Source organism: Macaca mulatta, chromosome 7, assembly GCF_049350105.2.
Source record: "Macaca mulatta isolate MMU2019108-1 chromosome 7, T2T-MMU8v2.0, whole genome shotgun sequence".
Taxonomy (NCBI): Eukaryota; Metazoa; Chordata; class Mammalia; order Primates; family Cercopithecidae; genus Macaca; species Macaca mulatta.
In genome coordinates, this window is record NC_133412.1 from 146,314,389 (window position 1) to 146,336,004 (window position 21,616).

Genomic DNA, 21,616 nt, shown 5'->3' on the forward strand with positions numbered 1-21,616 from the left:
CTTTTCTCAAGGTACCAGCAGAAGTACCAGAAGTCAAGCCCAACTGCACAAGCATAGTTCAAGTGTCTACTTATGCCACATCTGCTAAGATTGCATTGACCAAAGCAAGTCATATGATCATGCCCAAAGACTTAGGAGTGGGTAGTAGACTGCAATCACCATGCAGCCAAGCAAACTACAGAGTCTAGAACATCACTGGAGAGAGGTGTATTCCTCCCTTGGCCAGGCTGGGGGAGGGAGTGAATATTGGCTGAATAATAATCTAATCTACCACAGATGGTTAACAGGTGGCGTGGGATGGGAGGAGGAGGAAAAAAAATCACCAAATGGGATGTATCACTACCCTTGCTCTTTTTAGCGTCTACTGCTTTCACAAAGCCTTTTATAGGGCTGGAGAAATGATTTGCTCCTAGTCTCTTGAAAACCAGAGGAGTCTTTTGAGGATGTATTCCTAAAGTTTTAAAATTAGTTTTAAAAAATTGTTTTAAAAAATTGTTCAAGTATAGTCTGGGCACAGTGGCTCATGCCTGTAATCCCAGCTAAGGTGGTGGATCACCTGAGGTCAGGAGTTCAAGACCAGCCAGGCCAACATGGTTGACACCTCCATCTCTACTAAAAATACAAAAATTAGCTGGGCGTGGTGGTGGGCGTCTGTAATCCCAGCTACTCAGGAGGCTGAGGCAGGAGAATCGCTTGAACCCAGGAGGTAGAGGTTGCAGTGAGCCATGATCTCGGCATTGCATTCCAGCCTGGGCGACAAGAGCGAAACTATGTCTCCATAATAGTAATAGTTTCAATTATAGGTTGGAATTTAGAGTTCGGTTACATTTACTATTGGATGTGAACCTTTAAAAACTCAAGTAGAGGCTTTTCCAGCCCATTCATAACATCAGAACTTGGGCTGCCTGTCCAGGGAGAAGCTTTCAAAGTAACACTAAGGGTGATTAAATACTTTTGTAAAATAAAGAATAAATCACAAGCTCATTGACACTTGAAAACTTAGCATTGCAGTGCAGATGCAGCAGAAAATACTTGTAGCAGTTTTCTCAGTGAAAGAGAAACTAGTCTAGTAGCTTAGAGACATTAAAACAAGCCGCAAGCCCTTTGTGCTAGAGATCATGGTTAAAAGTCTCCTGAAGATGTTTTTCCACAGTACAGATTTGTTTATATTTATGTCTGAGGGTGAAAAAAGAAAATGTATCAATAAGTAACTATGTTCTGTAGGAGTTGGAGGTTTTGTTGTTACATTGGGATACAGTGAGAGAAAAAGACGTATTAATACTTTTCTGTTGGTACTTTCTTGAATGAGATTTTTAATAAACTTATTTTGAGATTCTGGACATTGCTCCTGTGATAATTTCTGCAGTGCTAATGGATAGAAGGTTTTCTGGTTAGACAGACTTCTGTGTTCAGCACATCTGAGCTTCGAGATTATTTGTAGTTCTCCTGGGGCTTTTTTAATCTCTTTGTATATAACAGATAAATTCTAGTTTCCTGTCAGAGAAGGATTTCGTTTTCCTTTTGTCTGATTTAGCAAGTGTCTTGAGATTAAGGAAATGGATGTCAGTGAATTCAAGTGTTGTGCTCTGTCAGTTTGCAGCAGGTGACCAGAGAGCAAAAACACCCAAGTAGATTCTGTCCCTACTCCCACCTACTCCTCAATTCAGGTCCCATGAGAGAGCCTCAGATCCCAGTAACTGTTTGTTGTTGTTGTTGTTTACAGGGCTAAGAATGTTCACAGCTAAGAATGTTAAAAAGTCTCCTGGTGTCTTTTGCCATGCAGCCTGAACAGTGGGGTCATTGACCTCCTTGCAGTCCTCAATTGTTTTCAGCTGTTATTGGACCAAAATCAAATCTAGCTTTGCCTGCCCCTTTCTTTGTCCCAGTAGCGCTTGTTTGTTCACCAGGCCTCACTGAAGACCTAGCCCTGTTGCCTGCCTGTGCTTCCTACTGAGCCCCCTGTAAAGAGCAGCTCTCCCAGGGAGGCTCACCTTGTAGCATTGTGATCTTTGGAAGCATCAAGGGAGGCACAAGATTTCTCTGGGTGAACTGGAAAAGACCTGGACTGGGCATCAGAAGACTTGGGTTCTAGAACCGGCATTGGTGTACACTCGCTCTGTAACTCTGTGCAGGCAAAATCTTTTACCTTTTCTGAGTTTTTTTTACATGTCAGTTCAGATTCCTTTCCTCATGAGGTTTCTTTTTTTTTTTTTTTTTTGAGGCGGAGTCTTGCTCTGTTGCCTGGGCTGGAGTGCAGTGGCGTGATCTTGGCTTACAGCAAGCTCAACCTCCCGGGTTCATGCCATTCTCCTGCCTCAGCCTCCCAAGTAGCTGGCACTACCAGCGCCCACCACCATGCCCGGCTAATTTTTTTGTATTTTTAGTAGAGACGGGGTTTCACCATGTTAGCCAGGATGGTCTCTATCTCCTGACCTTGTGATCTGCCTGCCTTGGCCTCCCAGAGTGCTGGGATTACAGGCGTGAGCCACTGCACCCGGCCCCTCATGAGGTTTCTTTAAGACTCAAATGGAAGAATAGATGTGAAAAGAACTTTGAGGATAGTATTGGAAAATGCTAAAGTGACTACTTTATTATTGATGATTTTTACAGAATTTGTCTGAGAAAGCTGCAGTATGACCAGTTTGTACCAGCTTGTATGGTTTCTTGTAATAACTGAACAGATCCTATTAGCATAGGGTAAAAATGGAAACTACTTCTTTCAAAATGATCAGTGGCTGCAGGGGCTCAGGTCTATAATCCTAACTACTTGTGAGACTGAGGTGGTAGGGTTGCTTGAGGCCAGGAGTTCAAGACCAGCCTGGACAATATAGCAAGACCCTTTCTTTAAATAAAAAACTAGCCAGCCATGTAGTTCCACATGCTTGGGAGGCTGAGGTGAGAGGATCGACTGAGGCCAGGAGTTCAAGGCTGCAGTGAGCTATGATTGCCACTGTGCTCCAGCCTGGGTAACTGAGTGAGACCTTATCTCTTAAAGAAAAAAAAGAAAAAAATTGCATTATAGCTTATCCTTTTTTTTTTTTTTTTGAGATGAAGTCTCACTCCGTCGCCCAGGCAGGAATGCAGTGGCGTAATCTTGGCTCACTGCAACCTCCGCCTCCTGGGTTCAAGCGATTCTCCTGCCTCAGCCTCCTGAGTAGCTGGGACTACAGGTGCACGTCACCACACCTGGCTAATTTTTGTATTTTTTAGTAGAGACGGAGTTTCACCATATTGGCCAGACTGGTCTGGAACTCCTGACCTTGTGATCTGCCCGCCTCGGCCTCCCAAATTGCTGGGATTACAGGTGTGAGCCACTGCGCTTGGCCAGCTTATCCTTTTTTAAAAAAACATAAATACTAGGATATGGAGATTATTAAAAATGCTTTTGGTGCTTCAGTTTTTAATTTATACTTAGAGCAGTTTTTGAAGTTTAAGATCTCATTTACTTCCAAGTAATAGTTTTACTAGTAATCAAAATCGCTTCAAAATACCGTAATCCTCATTGCTGTAAACTCCTACGGGGCAGGCGTGGAGTTTTATAAAGAGGCTGTATAGTGTACTCTGTGAATTCCAACTCCTTGCTTGCCAGATGTGACCTTAAGCAAGTTAACTTCTGTGTGCCACGTTGTTTTCCTCTGTAAAAGGATAAAGTGAATATAATACATTAGTTTATTAAGCCTTAGTTTAATAGTGTCTGTCTCTTAAGTTTTACATATAAGTAGACAGTGTCTTTCTTGTTTAGTGAATAATCAGTCTTATTAGTTAATAGTATTTCTACTAAAGTTATGGTATAAGATTATACTAATCTTGTTTAGTGCATGGTAATCACTTCTCATATTTAACCTGTAAGTGTAATATAGTTTATTTATATACCATTTATTTATTTTATTTTTTGAGACGGAGTCTTGCTCTGTCACCCAGGCTGGGGTGCAGTGGCGCAATCTTGGTTCACTGCAACCTATGCCTCCCAGGTTCAAGCGATTCTCCTGCCTCAGCCTCCTTAGTAGCTGGGATTACAGGCACGAGCCACCACACCCAGCTAATTTTTGTGTTTTTAGTACAGACAGGGTTTCACCATGTTGGCCAGGCTGGTCTTGAACTCCTGGCCTCAAGTGATCTGTCTGCCTCGGCCTCCCATAGTACTGGGATTATAGGCGTGAGCCACCGCATCCAGCCTACTTACCTTTTGTTTTTGCTTGCATTACCCTTTCTTTGCCTTGTTTCATTTGGCTAAGATTGTCTTGTTTACTTGCTTTGTTTCTGAGAGATTATATGAGATTTCTATGGGTTTTTCCATCATGGAGTGTACTTTTATTTATTATTTGTTTTTTTGAGACAGGGTCTCACTCTGTCACTCAGGCTGGAGTGTAGTGATGCAGTCACTGCTCACTGCAGCCTCAACTTTCTTGGCTCCAGCGATCCTTCCACCTCAGCCTCCTAAGTAGCTAGAACCACGGGCACCCACCACCCACACCCAACCAGTTTGGTTTTTTTTTTGTATTTTTAGTAGAAACGGGGTTTCACCATGTTGGCCAGGCTAGTCATGAACTCCTGGCCTCAAGTAATCCACCCGTCTCAGCCTCCCACAGTGCTGGGTTTACAGGCATGAACCACCGACCCGGCCTCATGCAATTTATTGACTACTTCACTGAAGTGAACTTGTATAGATACTCAAAAAGTGCAGTTTCTACTGAATACATACTGTTTTTGCATCATACTAAAACTGAACAGTTTTACATTGAACTGTCATCAGGGACTGTCTGTATTGTGAAATCTTAATTTTGTCCTTATTAAAAGACAGGAACAGGGCTGGTCGTGGTGGCTCACACCTGTAATCCTAGCACTTTGGGAGGCTGGTGTGGGTGGATCACTTGTGGTCAGGAGTTTGAGACCAGCCTGGCCAACATGGTGAAACCCAGTCTCTACTAAAGTTACAAAAATTAGCTGAACATGATGGTGCACACCTGTAATCCCAGCTATTTGGGGAGCTGAGACACGAGAATTGCTTGAACCCAGGAGGTAGCGGTTCCAGTGAGCAAGATCGTGCCACTACACACCAGTCTGGGTGACAGAGCAAGACTGTGTCTCAAAATAAAGACAGGAACAAAGGTATCAGTAACTCTAAATATAGGTTAAATTTCCACAAAAATCTCATTTAAAAAAATTTTTTTTTTTTTTGAAACAGAGTCTCACTCTGTTGCCCAGGCTGAGTACAGTGACGAGATCTTGGCTCACTGCAGCCTCTAATTCCTGGACTCAAGCAATCCTCCCCCCTCAGCCTCCTGAGCAGTTGGAACTACTACATATGCATCCCACCTGCACCCAGCTAATTCGTGTTTTTTAGAGATAGTGTCTTGCTATGTTGCCCAGGCTGGAGACTGATCTGCAACTCCTGGCCTTAACCACTTTATTTTTTAAGCAAATTTGCACCATGTTTTCAGTTAATATGAATTTGCATTTCACTGATTCATGCTAGCTGACAATGGGCTGAAGGTGAAGGGAGGAGAAAGATGGACATGGTATATAAAAGCATGTATGATAAAGTAGAACGTCACCTTGGTTAAAAATGTGTAATGATTTGAATGATACAAATACAAGTAGTTAAGAGTTATTTTGAACTTGATACCTTTGCTAGAGGAAAAGTTACTATATGCATTTTTTATGAAAAATCATTAGAAGAAGAAAAATGGAATATTTAGAGGAAAGAGTATCCTGATGTTAAAAGTGAAAATAAAATAGGACATTGAGAAAATTTTTTTAATGTAAATATGTATATGGTAATGTATTAATTAGCGTTAGATATGTACATAGATTTTTTCCTGTATTTCTGAAGACCTGTGAAAAGGAGAAGTTGAAATCATAAAGAATTGGCTGATGGAAATTAAGGTAGACAGGCAAATGGAAATGTGGCCCCCCAGGAGGGTGGGTGAACTCTGAGAGACACAGTCATTCCTGTAAATAAGGCTGTCCCAAGATCAAAGGAGAGGCCTGAGACTGGGAGTCAGGAGTCTGCCATTCTTTTTTTTTTTTTTTTTTTTGAGATGGAGTCTCGCTCTGTCGCCCAGACTGGAGTGTGATGGCGCCATCTCAGCTCACTGCAGCCTCCACCTCCTGGGTTCAAGTGATTCTCCTGCCTCAGCCTCCTGAGTAGCTGGGGTTACAGGTGCATGCCACCACGCCTGGCTAATACTTGTATTTTTAGTAGAGGTGGGGTTTCACCATGTTGGTCAGGCCGGTCTCGAACTCCTGACCTCATGATCCACCCGCCTTGGCCTCCTACAATGGTGGGATTACAGGCATGAGCCACTGCACCTGGCCAAGTCTGCGATTCTTGCCAACTCTACACAGTTGTGTCATCTTAAGCAAGTCACTGAACTTCTCTGGATTCCCTTCTCCTTTTGTAAAATAAGCATGTTATCTTTTCATCCTGCCTTGGGCATTGTGATAAGGATAAGATGAGATTGTAGAATTTTACAAAATTAAAAGTGCTAGACAAACAATTTTATGAAAATATAAAGATTAGGTTGAATTGGTCTTCATAGAAAAAGGAATGTTGAGGAGAACATTCCTTAAGATTACTCAGCTTCCTTGGCTAGAAATTGGAAGTCATTAAGTATCTTTGTGGTTGAAAAATGTTTGGTGTCTCAGGTGGTTCTACTTATTGCTAAAGAGGTCTACCTTGAGCTCATAGTAAATTTGTCAGTTAGTTGAAGGTGGTGATAAATTAATACATTCCTGGTTTACAAATTGGTCTTATAAGTATTTGATTGGTTTAAATGAATTTACTAGGATTTAACTAACAATGGATGACCTGGTGAAATCCTATTTCAGACCTAATCTGGGAGCCTGCAAGTGACAACAGCCTTTGAGGTCCTTAGACAGCTTGGCCTGGAGGAGAACACATGAAAGAAAGGTTTGTTTCTGCTTAATGTAATCTATGAAAGTGTGTTTTAAAATAGTATAATTGTAATGTACAAAGTTCTGTTTTTCTTTCCCTTTTCAGAACCTCAAGAGGCTTTGTTTTCTGTGAAACAGTATTTCTATACAGTTGCTCCAATGACAGAGTTACCTGCACCGTTGTCCTACTTCCAGAATGCACAGATGTCCGAGGACAACCACTTGAGCAATACTGTACGTAGCCAGGTACAGTGTCAGTCTCTGAAACTGCCTTTGCCAGGCTGGATTCACTTATCATCTTCTCTTACCTCTAAGAAATGCTTAGGGGGCTGAGCAGGCTTTCTCTACTTTACCAAATTTACAATATATTTGTTGAACTTCAGCTGATTGTTGGGGGACACAGGGCTGTTTAACACACAGGTGTTGATACAGTTCCTACCTAACTCACATATCACCACCTCAGGTGAAGCCTTCTCCAGCTTCCCAAGGTGTGCAGCACCTCAGAGTTCATGTTGTTTATTATTTTACCTATCTTGCTCTTCTTCTTCTGTGGCTGAGTTTATTTTATTTACTGTATTCAGTACCTAACAGTTCCTGTTAGTGCTCAGTAAATATTCATTATGATTGTACAATGCAAGAATAAGTGTAGAAATTCTAAGAGTTCAAAGAGGGATTCAGGAAAGGAATGTAATCTGTGCTGTGGGACAAAGAGACTCCTCACCAGCTACATACACAGACGTCAAATCTGACTACAACTCTGCTAGCTAATCATTATAAAGTGAGAGCAGAGGCTGGGGCGCAGTGGCTCATGCCTATAATCCCAGCACTTTGGGAGGCCGAGGCGGGCAGATCACCCAAGGTCAGGAGTTGAAGACCAGCTTGGTCAACATGGAGAAACCCTGTCTCTACTGACAATACAAAAATTAGCTGGGCTTGGTGGTGGGTGCCTGTAATCCCAGCTATTTGGGAGGCTGAGCCAGGAGAATCGCTGGAACCCAGGAGGTGGAGGTTGCAGTGAGCTGAGATCACACCATTGCACTCCAGCCTGGGCGACAACAGTGAAACTCTGTCTCAAAAATAAATAAATAAATAAATAAATAAATAAATAAATAGAGAAAGAAAAAGAAAGAAAAGGAAAGAAAGAAAAGGAGCGCAGACTTCATGGATGTTCTGTGAGGCAGTTGGAGTATCTGTAGGATTTTTAGAGGCGGAACCAGAATAGAGGAAAACACAAGGCCAACTGTAACCTATCCAGTTGCACTAGGTGTGGGGTCAGGTTTTCCTCTGTTAGGACCAGAGAGCAGAGCTAGGAACAGTGGTGGAAGTTACCAGGCAGTAAGGTCTGGATCAATAAAAAGAACTTTCTCATAGCCTGGCTTGGTGGTGGATGCCTGTAGTCCCAGCTACTCAGGAGGCTGAGGTACAAGGATTGCTTGAGGCTAGGCGTTTGAGTCCAGCATGGGCAACATAGAGAGGCTCTGTATTTTTTATTTTTTATTTTTTATTTTTTTTATTTATTTATTTTTTTTGAGACGGAGTCTCGCTCTGTCACCCAGGCTGGAGTGCTGTGGCCGGATCTCAGCTCACTGCAAGCTCCGCCTCCCGGGTTCCCGCCATTCTCCTGCCTCAGCCTCCCGAGTAGCCGGGACTACAGGCGCCCGCCACCTCGCCCGGCTAGTTTTTTTTTTGTATTTTTTAGTAGAGACGGGGTTTCACCGTGTTAGCCAGGATGGTCTCGATCTCCTGACCTCGTGATCCACCCGTCTTGGCCTCCCAAAGTGCTGGGATTACAGGCTTGAGCCACCGTGCCCGGCCTGTATTTTTTATTTTTTTAATTTTCCCACAGTTATACATCTGGGCTGCCTTGTAGGCTTGTGTGTGCTTTTCACTACAAACAATCACAAAAGGCTGAAAGGCCACTCTAGCAAAATCTGTAGAGGACTAGTCTGTGAATTCAGCAATTGAACTAGAGCACTGGATGGCCTGGAACTTCCTTTTACACTCTGAAGATTTAGGATTCTTCACTTTTCTCATCAGTAAAATTAGATAATTTACTAGATAATTTGAAAATTCTTTCCCACCTGGAGAGTTTTGATGTGCCTAGAAGCTAGGATGGCCAGTTGTCCCAGTTTGTCTAAAACTAGAGGTTTTGGAACACAGGACTTTCAGTTTTAAAATTGGGACAGTCCTGAGCAACAGGATCAAATCAAGCAATAGGATCAAGTTATCTACCAGAAGTGTGTAATCAAATTGAAACAATTTTGGATCTGACTAACCAAGTCTTATTCACTTAGTTGACTTTCTTGTTTAACTTCGAGTACTATTACAGTTCTATATTGTTAGAGTTCAAATAGAATATAACCTCTAAAGCATTTCTTGTTCCAAAGGTTAAATGTTGCCTTTAGCTTCATTTCTTCAACTCTAAGCACATACTGTGACAAGCTGCTATAGCCTAGAAAATAGTTTTCTTTTTGTGGGCTGCTGTGCATAATCTCATTCATAGTAAAGGGATTTGAAGTCTGATGACAGAATAGTCAGAGAACTGAAGTTGTGTTTGTTTTTTTTAGCCCAAATATTATTTCTCAAGTTTTTGTTGTGAAATGTTTCAAGGACATACAGAAAGTATGGCACATAGTGTAACAGGCACCCATGTACCTATCACCCAACTTTATTAAACTTTAACATCTTATTTGCTGGTTTTTTGATAAGCTTTTTTTGCTTCTATTGCTTATTGATCCTACGCTAAATGAAATCCTAACTAAACAAAACAAGATTTTGCATTTAATTTGAAAAGAGACTAGTTATATGACAAAAAAATTGCAGATAAAATTGAAGTGCCCCTCCCCCATTCCTTTTCCTCTTTTCTCAGGATAGTTACTGTCCTGAATTGGGTGTTTATCATGTTTACTATAATAAAATTGGGTATTAGGCTTACTGTAATGTTTATGTACATAAATCAATCACATTATGGAATACACTTGGCACGTTTTAAAACTTTAGGCCAGGCGTAGTGGCTCACACCTGTAATCCCAGCACTTTGGGAGGCCGAGGCTGGTGGATCACGAGGTCAGGAGCTCAAGACCAGCCTGGCCAACATGGTGAAATCCTGTCTCTACTAAAAAAAAACAATACAAAATTTAGCCGGGCGTGATGGCAGGCGCTTGTAATCCCAGCTACTCCAAAGTCTGAGGCAGAGAATTGCTTGAACTCGGGAGGTGGAGGTTGTAGTGAGCCAAGATCTCACCACTGCACTCTAGCCTGGGTGACAGAGTGAGACTCTGTCTCCATTTGGGAGGCTGAGGAGGGCGGATCACAGGGTCAAGAGACTGAGACCATCCTGGTCAACATGGTGAAACCCCATCTCTACTAAAAACTACAAAAATTAGCTGGATGTGGTAGCGCATGCACACCCGTAGTTCCAGCTGCTCAGGAGGCTGAGGCAGGAGAATCACTTGAACCCGGGAGGCAGAGGTTGCAATGAGCAGAGATCACGCCACTGCACTCCAGCCTGGCGACAGAGTGAGACTCCATCTCAAAAAACAAAACACAAAAAACTTTATATAGTTTGTGTCTGAAAGTTGAAGAGAATTTCCACATATATGTTAGTATATGTTGCAAAAGAGACATTCCTATGTAGAATTTTAGGCATTCATGTATACGTAGATGCATGTAGCTCTAGCATTCGTTTTCTCTTGTGAATATATAAAAATTGTGCTGTTTACAGACATTTGGTGGGTTCCAGTTTTTCACAATAACTGACAGTACTGCAGTGACATACTAATTCATTAGTCTGTGTGCACTTGTGTGAGTTTCTCAAAGATAGTTGCTGTGATTGGATATTTGGATCTTAGAACTATTTTAGAGATTGCTAGGATTCTTCCAAAGTGGTTATGCATCAAGAGTATATTGCAGGCCAGGTTCACGGCTGTATTACCTATCTTGGAAAAATAAGAGAAGAAAAGCAAGGGTGATCTTGGTGATTTCCCCCTTTCATTTTCTAAATATTCTATAATACTAAATGTAATACTAAATGTTCTATAATACTAAATATAATATTAAATGTTTTAATAATTTAAAAAGCTGTTTTGGAAAAAGTAATCTCACTCTGTCACCCAAGCTGGAGTGCAGTGGTGCTATCTCAACTCACCGCAACCTTGACCTCCCAGGCTTAAGTGATCCTACCACCTCAGCCTCCCAGGTAGCTGGGACCACAGGCTCATGCCACTACACCCGGCTACTTTTTTGTATTTTTGGCAGAAACAAGGTTTCACCATGTTGCGCAGTCTGGTCCCGAACTTATGAGCTCAAGTGGTCCACCTGTCTTGGCTTCCCAAAATGATGGGATTACAGGGGTGAGCCACTGTGCCCAACCTAAAATATTTTTTATATTTTTTAATGTGAAGAAAGGTCACAAAAGAATAGTATGCTACCTGTGGAATATCTGTGGAAAGGGATCAAGCATTCAAGGTTTTCTGTGATGACCGACTAAAGTCATGCAGTTAGAACAGCTGATACAAAAGAAACCAAGAAAGGGCTGGGCATGGTGGCTCACACATGTAATCCCAGCACTTTGGGAGGCCGAGGCGGGCAGATCACTTGAGGTCAGGAGTTTGAGACCAGCCTGGCCAACATGGTGAAACCGCATTTCTACTTAAAAAAAAAAAAAAAAAAAAGTCAATGGGTGTGGTGGCATGCACCTGTAGTCCCAGTTACTCAGGAGGCTGAAGCACGAGAATTGCTTGAACCCAGGATTCAGAGGTTGCAGTGAGCTGAGATCGTACTACTGGAAAAAAAAATAAAAGAACCAAAAAGCTGGTTAGCATGAGATCTTTGAGAGCATTCTTATATTCTTATTGGTAATTGCAGTTTATATTGTGCCCTTGTCATCAATAAAAGCTTCAGTTATGTTTCTTAGTCTCCATTTGAAAAAAATGTTCACTGGGCTTAGTGGCTCACACCTATAATCCCAGCACTTCGGGAGGCTAAGGTGGGCAGATTACTTGAGGCCAGGAGTTCCAGACCAGCCTGGCCATCATGGTGAAACTCGTCTCTATTAAAAATACAAAAATTAGCCAGGCATGGTGGTGTGCCCTTGTCATCCCAGCTGCTTGGGAGACTGAGGCACGAGGATCGCTTTCAGGGTTCACCTGGGGAGGTCAAAGCTGCATTTAGCCGAGATCACACCATTGCACTCCAGCCTAGGTGACAAAGTGAGACCCTGTCTCAAATAAATACATAAAAATAAGCAAAAAGCAAACCTAGAAGCTTTTTAAAGGACCTTGAGGAGATAAAAAATAAATGAAAGGGGTGATCTAAATTTATATAGAATCTGCAGCTCCAGTTAGCCTTTGACAGTGTTATTGTATCGTTTATAGTTATGAATTTGTTTTCTCAGTTGTCTTAAAGTGGAGTAAGGCAAAAAAGAACTTAAAATCTCAGTGACCTCCAGAGAAACATGCTGGCTTTTGCATGAGTAAAATCTCTTAGGCACAAATCTTAATACATATTAAGAAACTTTAGGCTTAAGCCTAACATAACAGCCCCATAAATGTTCAGTATTATTTCTAACCGGTTATGTCAACTGTTTGTGGAAATGACGCCTTTCTTGGCATTAGAGGAATGGTTAAACCTCTGACTCCAGGGAATCACAAAGCTTGGTCAGATGCTGAATGGAATTATGTGTGTTGTTGGAGACATGTTCCCTATGATTAATAAATGTTTTCAAGTTTTCCACTTAACTTGCCAGTTCTTTGGTTAAGCCACTCTTCTAGTTCTGTCCTATAGAGCAGGCTTAGAGCCCCACATTTCTCATTGTAGAAATTCAAACAATATCCATTAAGTCTTTTTTTTTCCCCCATTAAGTCTTAAAGGATTAATACATTTTCTTTCCTTTTTTTTTTTTTTTTTTTTGAAATTGAGGCTCCCTCTGTCGCCCAGGCTGGTGTTCAGTTGCACAATCTCAGCTCACTGCAGCCTCCGCCTCCTAGGTTCAGGCGATTCTCCTGCCTTAGCCTCCTGAGTAGTTGGGATTAGAGGGGTGTGCCATTACACCTGGCTAATTTTAACATTTTAGATAGAGATGGGGTTTCACCATGTTGGTCAGGTTGGTCTCGAACTCCTGACCTCAAGTGATCTGCCCACCTAGGCCTCTCAAAGTGTTGGGATTACAGGCATGAGCCACCATGCCTGCCAATACATTTTCTTATAAATATTAATTATTGAAAACATGTATTTTAAGTAAATATTCACACTATAAATATATCAACATAATTGAATACATTATAACCACGTAGGCATGTTAACTGCTTACATGTGTGCATAAAATATTAAGGGAAAAGGGTAGAATACAATATTTGTAAACACTTATAACTATGTATATGTGTGTATATATTGAAAAACATTAGGATTTGGGGTGTTATAAAAATCAGTTACTGTTTTCTTTATAAAATTACCTAAGTTCATATTCAAGAACACACAATTATAAACTTAATTGTAGAGCAAGGTGTGGTGTCTCATGTCTGTATTCCTAGTACTTTGGGAGGCTGAGGCAGGAGGATCCCTTCAGACCAGGAGTTTGAGACTAGACTGGGTAACATAGCACGATCTTGTCTCTACAAAAAAAAAATGTGAAAATTAGTGGGGTGTGGTAGTGTGCTTCTATGGTCCCACCTACTTGGGAAGCCGAGGCAGGAGGATTGTTTGAGACTAGGAGGTTGAGGCTGCAGTGAGCTGTAATCATGCCACTGCACTTCAACCTGGGCAACAGAGTGAGACCCTGCCTCAAAAAAAGAAAAAAATGCGTGGCAAAAACTGCCGTGAACAAAGTCCAAAACAAACTAGGACAACGGCTTGAAATACATGACGGATATATCCCAATATACATAGAATTCTTATGAAATTAAAAAGGAACATGAACAACTAACTCAGTAGCAAAGGTTACAAGCAATATTTATGGAGTAAGAAATAGAAATGGCAATAAATATATGAAAAGCCTAGTTGATCAGCCTTACTAATAGAGATAAAAATTAAAACTTCACTTCTTACCTATCAGTGAGTTAAAATTGATACACTGCTACCGAGGTTGTAGGGAAATAGGCTTTCTTGTATGCTGTGTTCTTTGGAGTTAGTATTTATTTGGAGGCAAGCTGTTAATTGAATCTACAGATACACATGCCTTTTGGAAATAATTTAGCAATTAAATCTAACCTAATCTAATCTGACCTAGCATTTTACTTCTAGAGGTTTATCCTATAAAAATATTACCAGAGGATTGCCAAGAATTTTTATTGAAGTTTTATTTATAACAGTGAGAATGTGGCAGTAATCTCAATCTTTATTAATTGCTTATGGTTTACCCAGTTAGTAGTGTAAAGGTAGTGGTTAACAGTAGGGTCTCTTGACTAAACAGTTGGACTTTGAATCTCTGTTCTAGAACTTCTTAGCACTATGATATTTGGCAAATTATCTGGCCTCACTAAACTTCAGTTTCTTTATCTGTTAAATGAAGTTTATAGCAATTAACTTAGAGTTTTATTTAAATTAAATGAGATAACCTGAATTAGTACACTACTTAGCACATACTTGTTCAATAAATATTAACATTTCTTATCAAAATTGCCATATTTAAGAATGAGGTATATTTATATGTCCAGCATAGAATCAAATATATTTTATCATTATTATTTTTTTTTTGAGACAGGGTCTCCTTCTATCACCCAGCCTAGAGTATAGTGGTGTGATCATAGCTCACTGCAGTCTCTAAGTCCTGGGCTCAAGTGATTCTTCCATCTCAGCCTTGTGAATAGCTGGGAGTACAGGTGTGTGCCACCATGCCTGGCTAATATTTTTTGTTGTTAGTTTTCCTTTTTTTGTAGAGCTGGGGTCTCGCTATGTTGCCAAGGCCAGTCTTGAACTCCTGGGCCCAAGCAGTTCTCCCTTCTTGGCCTCCTGAAGCATACAGATTTTTTAGGGCAGTGAAACTATTCTGTATGATATTGTAATCATGGAAACCTGTCATTGTCTGTTTATACAAACCCATAGACTGTATAATACCAAAAGTGAACCCTAAGGTAAACTGGACTGTCAGTGTAGGTTCATCTGTTGTAACAGTTTACCACAGTGGTGCAGGATGTTGACAGAGAGAGGCTGTGCCTGTTGGAGAGGGTATGTGGGAACTCTCTGTACTTTCTGCTCAATTTTGCTGTGGATCTAAGACTCCATTTAAAAAAAAAAAAAATATATATATATATATATATATATATATATATTTTTTTTTTTTTTTGAGACGGAGTCTTGCTCTGCCGCCCAGGCTGGGGTGCAGTGGCCGGATCTCAGCTCACTGCAAGCTCCGCCTCCCAGGTTTACGCCATTCTCCTGCCTCAGCCTCCCGAGTAGCTGGGACTACAGGCACCCGCCACCTCACCCGGCTAGTTTTTTGTATTTTTTAGTAGAGACGGGGTTTCACCGTGTTAGCCAGGATGGTCTCGATCTCCTGACCTCGTGATCCGCCCGTCTCGGCCTCCCAAAGTGCTGGGATTACAGGCTTGAGCCACCGCGCCCGGCCTAAAAATATTTTATGGCATGGTGGCTCATACTTATAATCCTACCACTTTGGAAGGCTGAGGCGGATGGATCACTTGAGCTCAGGAGTTTGGGACCAGCCTGGGCAACATGGTGAAACCCCATCTTTACGAAAAAAAAAAAATAATAATAATCATAATAATTAGCTGGGCATGGTGGCATGTGCCTATAGTCCCAGGTACTTGGAAGGCTGAGGTGGGAGGATGACTTGAGCCTGGGAAGTGGGGGTTGCAGCGAGCATTGATCATGCCACTACACTCCAGCCTGGACAACAGAGCCAGACTCCGTCTCAAAAAATAATAATAATAAAATAAATAATATAAATAAAAATAAGAATATTTTGAAAGAAATGAGCTATCAAGCCACAAATGCAAAAGGCTTCAAGTTCCCATCTTTTAGAAATACTAAAATATTTATGAAGGAAATTATGTATCTAAGATTTGCCTCAAAATAATACTGGAGTGGCAAAGTGAGGGGGAGAGTAGATGAAACAAGATTAGCATGAGTTCATAATTATTGAAGTTGAATAAATTGCACATGGGCTTCATTGTACATTTCTAACAATGTTTGTTTGAATTTTTTCCATGATAAAAAGGTTTTTATTTTTATTTTTTTGAGATGGAGTCTCCCTCTGTCGCCCAGGCTGGAGTACAGTGGCACGATCTCAACTCACTGCATGCTGCGACTCGTGGGTTCACACCATTCTCCTGCCTCAGCCTCCTGAGTAGCTGGGACTACTTAGGCGCCCGCCACCATGCCCGGCTCATTTTTTGTATTTTTACTACAGATGGAGTTTCACCATGTTAGCCAGGATGGTCTCGATCTTCTGACCTCGTGGTCTGCCCGCCTCAGCCTCCCAAAGTGCTGGGATTACAGGCCTGAGCCACTGCGCCCGGCCTTTCTTTAAAATAGCTTTACAGATAATACCATGCTTAAGTCATCATTCTCATATTTAGCTACCAAGATTTTTCCTTTTGGAAATCCCTTGGTATTCTAGTACCACTTTCCTCTCATTTGACACTTTTCAAAGCACCTACGCACTCCTTTGAGAAAGATGTATTTTTTTTTTTTTGGATAGAATTTCACTCTTGTTGCCCAGGCTGGAGTGCAGTAGCACGATCTTGGCTCTCTGCAACCTCTGCCTCCTGGGTTCAAGCTATTCTCCTGCCTCAGCCTCCTGAGTAGCTGGGATTCAGGCACATGCCACCACACCTGGCTATTTTTTTTTTTTTTTTGGAGAGGTGGGGTTTTACCATGTTGGCCAGGCTGGTCTCAAACTCCTGACCTCAGATGATCCGCCCGCCTCAACCTCCCAAGGTGCTGGGATTACAGGCATGAGCCACCACCCCCAGCCCAAGAAAGATACATTTTTGAAAACAGTTTTATTGTGGTATAATTGATGTAAAATGTACATGTTTAAAATATACAGTGTGGTAAGTTTTGATATATATGTATACTCTTTTTCTTTTTTATTGTGCTTTTAAGTTCTAGGGTACATGTGCACAACAGTGCATGTTTGTTACATATGTATACATGTGCCATGTTGGTGTGCTGCACCCATTAACTCCTCATTTACATTAGGTATATCTCCTAATGCTATCCCTCCCCCCTCCCCCCATATGTATACTCTTGAAACCACCACAACAGTTAAGATAATGAACATGTCCATTACCTCCAGAAGTTTCTTCATGTTTTGTTGTAATCTCTCTTTCTCCTCCGATTCCTCCCCATCCCCAGGCAACCATGTTTTGTCACTGCGCCCAGCCATTTACTGTAATTTTATATAAATAGTATCATACAGGCCTGGCACGGTGGCTCACGCCTGTAATCCCAGCACTTTGGGAGGTCGAGGTGGGTGATCACCTGAGGCCACAAGTTCAAGACCAGCCTGGCCAATGTGAAACCCCTTCACTACTAAAACTACAAAAATTAGCCAGGGGTGGTAGCGTACACCTGTAATCTCAGCTCCTCCGGAGGCTGAGACAGGATTGCTTGAACCCAGGAGGCAGAGGTTGCAGTGAGCTGAGATCGTGCCACTGCACTCCAACCTAAGCAACAGAGTGAGTCTCTGTCTGAAAAAAACAAAAAAACAAAACAACTTACAGATTCTTGTCTGGCTTCTTTCTTTCAGCATAATGATTTTGAAATTCGTCAATGTTATGTGGTTCCTTTTTATTGCTGAGTCGTATACCACAGTTTTTCATCTATTTATTTGTTGGTAGATATTTGGATTTTCAGTTCTGAAGCATTACAGATAGTGGCTGCTATGGATACTTATGTACAGGTCTTTGTATGGGCATATGCTTTAATTTATCTTGGGCAAATACCTAGGAGTAAAATATGATCCAGTACGGTTAGGTGTATATTTAGCTTTTTTTTTCTGTCTATCTGTCTTATCTATTTTTGAGATGGAGTTTCGCTCTTGTCGCCCAGGCTGGAGTGCAGTGGCGAAGTCTTGGCTCTCTGCAACCTCTGCCTCCTGGTGATTCTCCTGCCTCAGCCTCCTCAGTAGCTGGGATTACAGGTGCCTGCCACCACGCCTAGCTAATTTTTGTATTTTCAGTAGAGACTGGGTTTCTCCATGTTGGCCAGGCTGGTCTTGAACTTCTGATCTCAAGTGATCTGCCTGTCTCAGCCTCCCGAAGTGCTGGAATTACAGGTGTGAGCCACCACACCTGGCCAGTTTTTATTTATATTTTTTATAGAAGATGGAGTCTCTCTATGTTTCATAGGCTGGTCTTGAACTCTAGGCCTCAAGTGATCCTCCTGCCTTGGCTTACCAAAGTGCTGGGATTACAGGCATGAGCCTCTATGCCCAGCCTTATATTTAACCTTTTTAAGGTACTACCAAACAACTCTCCAAACTGGTTGTATAATTTTACGTTTCTACCAGCAGTTCAAGTTCCAGTTCCTCCACATCCTGTCAGTACTTGATACTGTCAGTCTTTTAAATTTTTTAGCTCTTATAAAAGATATATAGTTATATCTCATTTTGGTTTTAATTTACATTTCTCTATTGAGTAATGATGTTGAGTATGTTTTCATGTACTTGTCATCCTGATACCTTCTTTGGTGACTTGTCTGTTGAAATCTCTTGCCCATTTAAAAATTGCTTTCTCATTGGATTTTGAGAATTATTTACATAGTCTGGATACAAGTCCTCTGTAATATATATAATTTGCAAATGTTTTCTCCCAGACTGCGGCTTTTCTTTTTATTAACAGTGGTTTTTGAAGGGCAGATTTTTTTTTTTTTTTTTTTTTTTTTTTTTTTTTTTTGAGACGGAGTCTCGCTCTGTCGCCCAGGCTGGAGTGCAGTGGCCTGATCTCAGCTCACTGCAAGCTCCGCCTCCCGGGTTCACGCCATTCTCCTGCCTCAGCCTCCCGAGTAGCTGGGACTACAGGCGCCCGCCACCTCGCCCGGCTAGTTTTTTGTAGTTCTGGTAGAGACGGGGTTTCACTGTGTTCACCAGGATGGTCTCGATCTCCTGACCTCGTGATCCACCCGTCTCGGCCTCCCAAAGTGCTGGGATTATAGGCTTGAGCCACCGCGCCCGGCCTTTTTTTTTTTTTTTTAAAGAGACAGGGTCTTACGCTGTCACCCAGGCTTGAGTTTGGTGGTGTGATTATAGCTCACTGCAGCCTCAAACTCCTGAGCTCAAAGAATTCTTCTGCCTCATTCTTCCAAATAGCTGGGACTACAGATGTGTGCCACTGCACCCAGCTAATTCAGTTTGTATTTCATTGATTGCGTTTTTGGTGTCACATCTTAAGAAACTTTGGCCTACCTCAAGTTCTCAGGAGTTTTTTCCTACATTTTCTTCTGGAAGCTTTATAGTTTTGTGTTTTACATTAGGTCTGTGATCCTTTTCAAGTTGATTATATACATGGTCCAAGGTATGGATCAAAGTTCATTTTTCTGCATATGGATATTCAGTTGTTTCAGCACTGTTTGTTTTAAAAAAACTATTTTCTCCACCGAAGTGCCTTTGTACCTTTGCGAAAATCAGTTGTCCATATGTGTGTCAATCTGTTCCATCAGTCATGGGTCTCATGGGGAGGCTTCTGGATTTGAAAAACTGAAACTATACTCATTGAACAACTTTATACCCATTGAACAACTCCCTATTTTCCATTTCTCTCAGCCCGTGGCAGTATACTTTCTTTTTCTATAACATTGACTACTTGAGTTTTGTGGGTTTTTTTGTTTTTTGTTTTTTGTTTTTGTTTTTTTGTTTTTTTGTTTTTAAAGACAAGATCTCACTCTGTCACCCAGGCTAGAGTACAGTGGCATGATCTTGGCTCATGGTAGCCTTCACCTCCTGGGCTCAAGCGGTCTTCCCACCTCAGTCTCCTGAGTAACTGGAACTACAGGCGCACACCACCATGCGTCACTAATTTTTAAGTTTTTTTGTAGAGACGAGTTCTCACCATATTGGCCAGGCTGATCTCAAACTCCTGGGCTCAAGTAATCCTCCCACTTCGGCCTCCCAAAATACTGAGATTATGGGTGTGAGCCATCATGCCCAGCTGGCTAGACAGTTCATATAAGTGGAATCAGACATTATTTCTCTTTTTGTGACTTGCTTATTTTGCTTAGCGTAAGGTCCTCAAGGTTCATCTATATTGTGGCATGTGACAAGATTTCCTTTTTAAGGGGTGAGTAATATTCTGTGTTATGTATATACCACATATCTATGAGTAGACATTTGGGTTACTTCCACTTCTTGGCTATACTGAATAATGCTGTGGTGAAAGTGGCTATGCACATACCTGTTTGAGGTCTTGTTTGTAATTCAATTCTTTTTTATGTATACTCATTGGTGTATATATATATATACACATGGGATTGCTGGGTCATATGGTAGTTTTTAATTTTTCGAGGAACCTCCATATTGTTTTCCATGGTGGCTATACCATTTTACATTCCCACCAGCAGTGCATAGTGGTCCCAATTTCTTCACAACTTTACCACCACTTGTTACTTTCTGTTTTTTGGTAGTGGCCATCCTAACAGTTGTAGTATTTTTTTGCATTTTTCTAATGATTAGTGATGTTGAGCATCTTTTTTTCCCCCCATATTACACAGATATAGAGCTTCTTTTCATATGCTTCTTGACTATTTGTATATCTTCTTTGAAGAAATATCTGTTCAAGTCCTTTGCCCATTTAAAAAATCTGATTATTTGTTTTTTTCCAGTTGTTTAATTGTAGGACTTTTTTTTTTTTTTTTTTGAGATGGAGTCTTGCTCTGTCACCCATGCTGGAGTGCAGTGGCGCGATCTTGGCTTACTGCAAGCTCTGCCTCCCAGGTTTATGCTATTGTAGGACTTTTTAATGTATTCTGGATATTAATCTCTTACCAGATACATGATTTGCAATTTTTTTGTTTGTTTGTTTGTTTTTTTTGATACAGGGTTTTACTCTGTCACCCAGGCTGGAGTAAAGTGATGCAATCTGGGCTCACTGCAACTTCCGCCTCCCAGGCTCAAGTGATACTCCCACCTCAGCCTCCTGAGTAGCTGGGACTATAGGCACACACCACCACACACAGCTAATTTTTGTATTTTTTGTAGAGACGGAGTTTCACCATGTTGCCCAGACTGGCCTTGAACTCCCGGGCTCAAGCAATCCACCTGCCTTAGCCTCCCGAAGTGCTGGGATTGTAGACCTGAGCCACCACACCCAGCCTGATTTGCAGATATTTTCTCCAGTTCTGTAGGTTGCCTTTTCACTCTGATGACTGCTTCCTGTGGTGTGTAGAAGTTTTAAAACTTGGTGTAGACCCATTTGTCTATTTTTGTTTTTGTTCTTTAATTTCTCTTAGCAATATTTTGTAAATTTTGTACAATATTTTGTAAATTTCTTTTTTTTTTTTTTTTTTTGAGACGGAGTCTTGCTCTGTTGCCCAGGCTGGAGTGCAGTGGCCAGATCTCAGCTCACTGCAAGCTCCGCCTCTCGGGTTCAGGCCATTCTCCTGCCTCAGCCTCCCGATTAGCTGGGACTACAGGCGCCCGCCGCCTCACCCGGCTAGTTTTTTGTATTTTTTAGTAGAGACGGGGTTTCACCGTTTTAGCCAGGATGGTCTCGATCTCCTGACCTCGTGATCCGCCCGTCTCGGCCTCCCAAAGTGCTGGGAT

General features: G+C 41.5%; 1 protein-coding gene across 4 annotated transcripts in view; it reads left to right on the forward strand.

Annotated features, from left to right (window-relative positions):
• Positions 1-21,616, forward strand: part of PSEN1 (presenilin 1) — an 82,941-nt gene that overhangs the window by 4,030 nt on the left and 57,295 nt on the right. For 2 of the 4 annotated variants that reach the window (NM_001266480.1, XM_028850213.2), the window contains 2 exon segments: positions 6,832-6,913; positions 7,004-7,143. In NM_001266480.1, the coding sequence (NP_001253409.1) occupies positions 7,057-7,143 (87 nt within the window). In that variant the 5' untranslated portion in view covers positions 6,832-6,913; positions 7,004-7,056. 4 annotated transcript variants of the gene reach the window in all.